The sequence below is a fragment of the Etheostoma spectabile genome, chromosome 3 (assembly GCF_008692095.1).
Source record: "Etheostoma spectabile isolate EspeVRDwgs_2016 chromosome 3, UIUC_Espe_1.0, whole genome shotgun sequence".
Taxonomy (NCBI): domain Eukaryota; kingdom Metazoa; phylum Chordata; class Actinopteri; order Perciformes; family Percidae; genus Etheostoma; species Etheostoma spectabile.
The window spans coordinates 7,713,583-7,718,269 of NC_045735.1; the positions used below are offsets into that span (position 1 = coordinate 7,713,583).

At 38.3% G+C, this 4,687-nt stretch overlaps 1 protein-coding gene across 3 annotated transcripts in view; it reads right to left on the reverse strand.

The window, feature by feature from the left end:
- Positions 1-4,687, reverse strand: part of lsamp (limbic system associated membrane protein) — a 713,356-nt gene that overhangs the window by 10,010 nt on the left and 698,659 nt on the right. For all 3 annotated transcript variants that reach the window (XM_032503218.1, XM_032503209.1, XM_032503200.1), the window contains 2 exons: positions 3,503-3,634; positions 2,411-2,531 (listed from right to left, as the gene is read on the reverse strand). In XM_032503218.1, the coding sequence (XP_032359109.1) occupies positions 2,411-2,531; positions 3,503-3,634 (253 nt within the window). The remainder of the gene's footprint in view (positions 1-2,410; positions 2,532-3,502; positions 3,635-4,687) is intronic.

The following is a 4,687-nucleotide window of genomic DNA, read 5'->3' on the forward strand; positions in this document are numbered from 1 at the left end:
CCATGGGACAAAACAACTGAGATGGATGGCAGTTGGAAACAACAGATAATGCAAAAATATTTCAATGACCATAAATCTTTTCTTTTTGAGCACTGGCGTGATAGGCCTATTACTTTAGAGACCATATCTGTGATAACACTTATGACACATTTTTCTCCCAATCTTCCATGAACTTTTAGTGCTGTAGTTTGGGTGGGAGTAAAATGGCACATCATGATGTTTTGCACAGGCAATTCTCTAATAATTAGCTTTTTTTTCATTTAAACTCCTCCATTTCCAAACTGACTCGGGTGGTGAGTTTGCTGCAGAGAGAGGACAGATTCTCTCGGGTTATTAAATGAGAAGTGATAAAATTGAGGGACCGGGTTGTCGTTGCTTTTAAATGTTATTACACTTTGATCCTCTTCAAGTGTTTTCCAGACACATGCATGGCACTTAAATTGATCACTTTCCAATGAACATCTGTGTCTGGTCACACGGTTTGCACTTTCACAGGAGCTGATTTCCATTTTAGTGGAATTACTTGTGGTATGAGAAAATGATTATTGAGATTTTTAGGGACTATGGTATACAAATTGCATGCAGGAGCACACCCGATCTGTTTTCCTTTTTCTCTTCTCATAAGAATAGCACAGAATCCGCTGCAGTCTCGCACAGCTATGTTACAGCAACGGAAGAACAGCCTAGTGAGTGATTGAGTGGGTGATTAGTCATTATCAAACTACACAGATGATGTCATCAAATTAACATTGGGATGTTTCAATGGGACCACTGTGAGGGCAGATCTGACAAGGGGATCAAAGAGATCCATTATAATCATTGAATAAAATGACACGGAGGGTGCCTGGCACAGAGAATAAAGCGATGAAGCTGCTGTCATATTTGGGAGATGAAGAGAAAACTACTCTGGGGAGAGCATGTTGAGGGTTGTGACCCAGGTCACTACAACAAAAAGCTGCTCCTTGAAAGAGCTCAGTATAGTCCTATTGTTGGAAGAACAATTAATGCTGATACAGTACAGCATTCCCCACATACGTGCATAGAGACCATTGTTAAAAATTATTTTTTATTTTAGAAAGCCATGCTATTCATTAATTTCCCTTTAATTATGCTCACAGTAAACAGCCTCTTACAGCTGTCACGGCCATGCACGAGTAAATTCAATGTAAATCTCATTATTTTGCCTCATTATTTTATTTGGAATGGTGGCATAATAAATCAAGTTGGCTCATTGCCTCCAGGCAAGTCAGGCCAAGTCAATATAAGGTTACTTCTGCAACCTTTCCTCACATGCACGTTACCAGCAGAAGCTAATTATCAATCATCACAAATCAGAATGTTTTCATACATAAACCACATTAATAAACCATGAGGACAGTACTGTACATATTAAGCTCTGGTACACAAACCTTCCAAAATATTTTAATGCATATACAGTAAAAACGTTTGTTGTGAAGGCTTTCCTCAAATAATTTTGTTGTTTCTAGTTTTCTGACATGTTTTCCATCCTGGAAACATTCCAAGAGGTAATAACAGAAATAAAATTACATCGGAACATGAAGGGTACCAGCCTTGGTGGATCTGGTATTCCAGTAGATATGGTTGTTTGTGACAAAGGGGACTAATGGCTTGTGGTCTATTTAATGGCTTGTTTGACTGGTTTTATACTGTACACCATAGAACTTCCCCTAGCGGTCCTGACCAGAGTCAATCCAGGGGGGCCTCCGAATTATTGTTACTTTTTGAAAGGTTTTTAGGTCCTAAGATGAATCCAACATAACTCACCTACTGCTTACTGGCCTATAGGCAAGGCAGTCACTAAGGTAGCCATCCACAGATTCAGTTAATGCTAAAAATGTACTGTGCTACAAGTATGTTTAACATTAAAATATGATTTATAAAAGCATGCCAACAATTAGTAGGTTATTCAATTAGCTTTGTAATCTATGCAAAGGTATAATGGGTTTAGGCCATCAAACACGTTATTGTAAGCCAAGTTTAATATGCAACTTAATTTCATACAATATGTAGTAGGGAGTCCCTGCTCCGTCTCTCTTTCAGTTAAGGGGTCCTTTGCTTAAAACACATTGAATACCCCCCATATACACTGCACTGTATTTAGATCTCTTAGCCCTTGGTGGGATAAAGCATAACAACTGCACAGACTGAGCTTGCAGTGTCATCTTGAATCAGTGTGTTAGTTATACTTGATCTATAACTAGTGACTGCCAAGTCTTACCACCTTTTTATCATGGTTATTTGATATTGAGATGTCCTACAGTAGAACAGAATAAAGTATTCAGAAATTGTCCAAGTGATATCCGACCATCATGTATGCTGGTGTTGTACAAGTGTCTATTGTGTCTGTGACATTGACGTGGTAGTGACAGTGTAAATTGTCAAGATTTACCTTTTTTCGTCTCTGAACCATTCAAACTCTGGCGTGGGCACAGCCGTGGCGTCACACTGCAGTGTCCCAATGCGGCCCACCTGAGTCTCTGAGCTCTGGGTTTTCTTTATTGTTGGAGGGTCTGCAGAGTCACACAATGTTAAAGTAAGTTGCATCTGTAAACCAATAACCAAACCAACTCTAATGTACTTCACAATCAAGTGTTTTGCTCCTCAATAAAATCACTTTATATGTTTTTTTGAATTATTGATTCCTAAAACATGAAGAGTCTCTGTATTGAACCTCACTGAAAACAAGCAACCAAACAGACAAATATCTTGGAAATTAAAGTTTCTTCTACGTGCCACATTTTGTAAAATATGATTCTTCTTTAAGGCCTTAAAGCCCTGAGAACCAATGTAAGATACAGTATTTGCAGCTTGATTAAGAAAAGTGATCAGTACAAAAACTTAATCAAGTTTATTAACATTGATAATACACACATTTACAACATCACAACCCGCCAGAACTATGCCCTATGTGGAATAATGCCGGTTTTGCATTTAGATTAAACACTAAGAAATGTAGAAATCTGTATCATTTCATTCAGACAGTTAGACTTCGCTAAAGTACAAATTAGGCAACCAGCCATACGTGATTTGTTCAGATAAAAGAGAATTATATAACTCCTTTGGGGGGAGTTGGTTTGTGATGTCTCAGGAGCTGTTCATCAGTCCAACGTATTCATTACACTTGTCAGATCTAACATGGACCCCTGACAAGATGTAATTAGGTGATCTTGTTTTGAAATGCTAAGTGTCTCCTACATGATGATATTACGCAAGAATACCATGCAAACGACAGTTGCAATCAAAGCTTGAGATCTTTCTAGTTCTGAAGACTGAAGGGTACTCCAAAACTTTCAAGAAGAACCATCGCTCTCTGCCACACTATATTCTCTACGTCTCTACGCATAATTCCAATCTTGACTTTATATGCTTTTATCTGTTGAGTGTATCAGCTTGTGAAATTTCTGACATGAAACGTGGTGAGCATATTGATCTTTGTTCCGTTTGGAGTATAGCAAGTGCTGCAGTGTGTGTGGTTACTTACAGCTGACAACCACATTGACATATTTGACATCAGGCGTGGCAACGTCGTTACTGGCCTTGCATTCATAACGACCTGCTTGGTTTCGCATGATACCTATAATGTCCAGGTACTCTTCTCCATCCAACGGCTCTGCTGCAGAGAGATAGAAAGTGAAGTGAAGAAAGGGTTGAGGAAGAAGTTGAGGGATACAAATAAATGAGAGAAAGAAGGAAATGGGATGAAGACAAAGTTAATGGTTGAACCATGTTAAAGAATAACAACATTTCCATTTCCTTTTACTCTCCACTATTACTTTCCCCACTGACTCAAAACCAGCATAATTTACTTACCATCAGTTCCAATAGAAGAGAAACTAACAGGTACATTTTCACTGGATGATCATGTTTAATGTGACACAAAAGAATGTATGGCCACATTTGATGTAATTCTGACATAGTGGTTAATCATTTACTTCTGGTTAGAGTACAAGGCTCTATATAATACAGCATTGCACTCTTTGTGAGCAGACGCCCAGTGCGTCGTCATTCCGCTGAGCAAAGCTGCTCTAAACACAAGCACTTGTCTCCTGTCTAATGTTTTCTCATGTTTTACAGGAATTCTTATCTGCTGATGGGGTCTCAATCTGAGACAACAATCTAATGCAGGTGGTGACGAAAAACGCTCATTTGCTTTCTAGTGTCGAGTGTTAGGCAAAAAGATTCATACCACTTTCATATCTTTCCCTTTGTTATTTCTACAGCAAGCAGCTGGTTAGCTTAGCTAAGCATAAAGACTGGAAACGGGGAAACAACTAGCAGGTTTTGGTCCAAAGATAAAATAACAAAAAAAAAAAAGAAAAAGAAAAATCCTACTACTGCAAAAAGCTGTATGAGTCATATTTTTTTACATTGCAATCACAACACTGTTACTTTGCTGTATGCACTTTGTTTAACACATACTCTGACACATACTAGTTGTATTGGAAGCACATCTATACACTTTTTGTCAGAGATGAATAAGTTGGATGTGTTATGTTTTTATAATCTATATCCTCGACGTTTCACTTCCTGTTGTTCAGGTGCCGCTGGAAATTCTGCGGGATGTCACTCACCTTACAATTTCTTTGTGTTGCCATTTTAAATTCCAGTTGATTTATGAGGACTATGGTTAATTGTTCCTCACATCTCTGCAGGGTAAATTCAGACA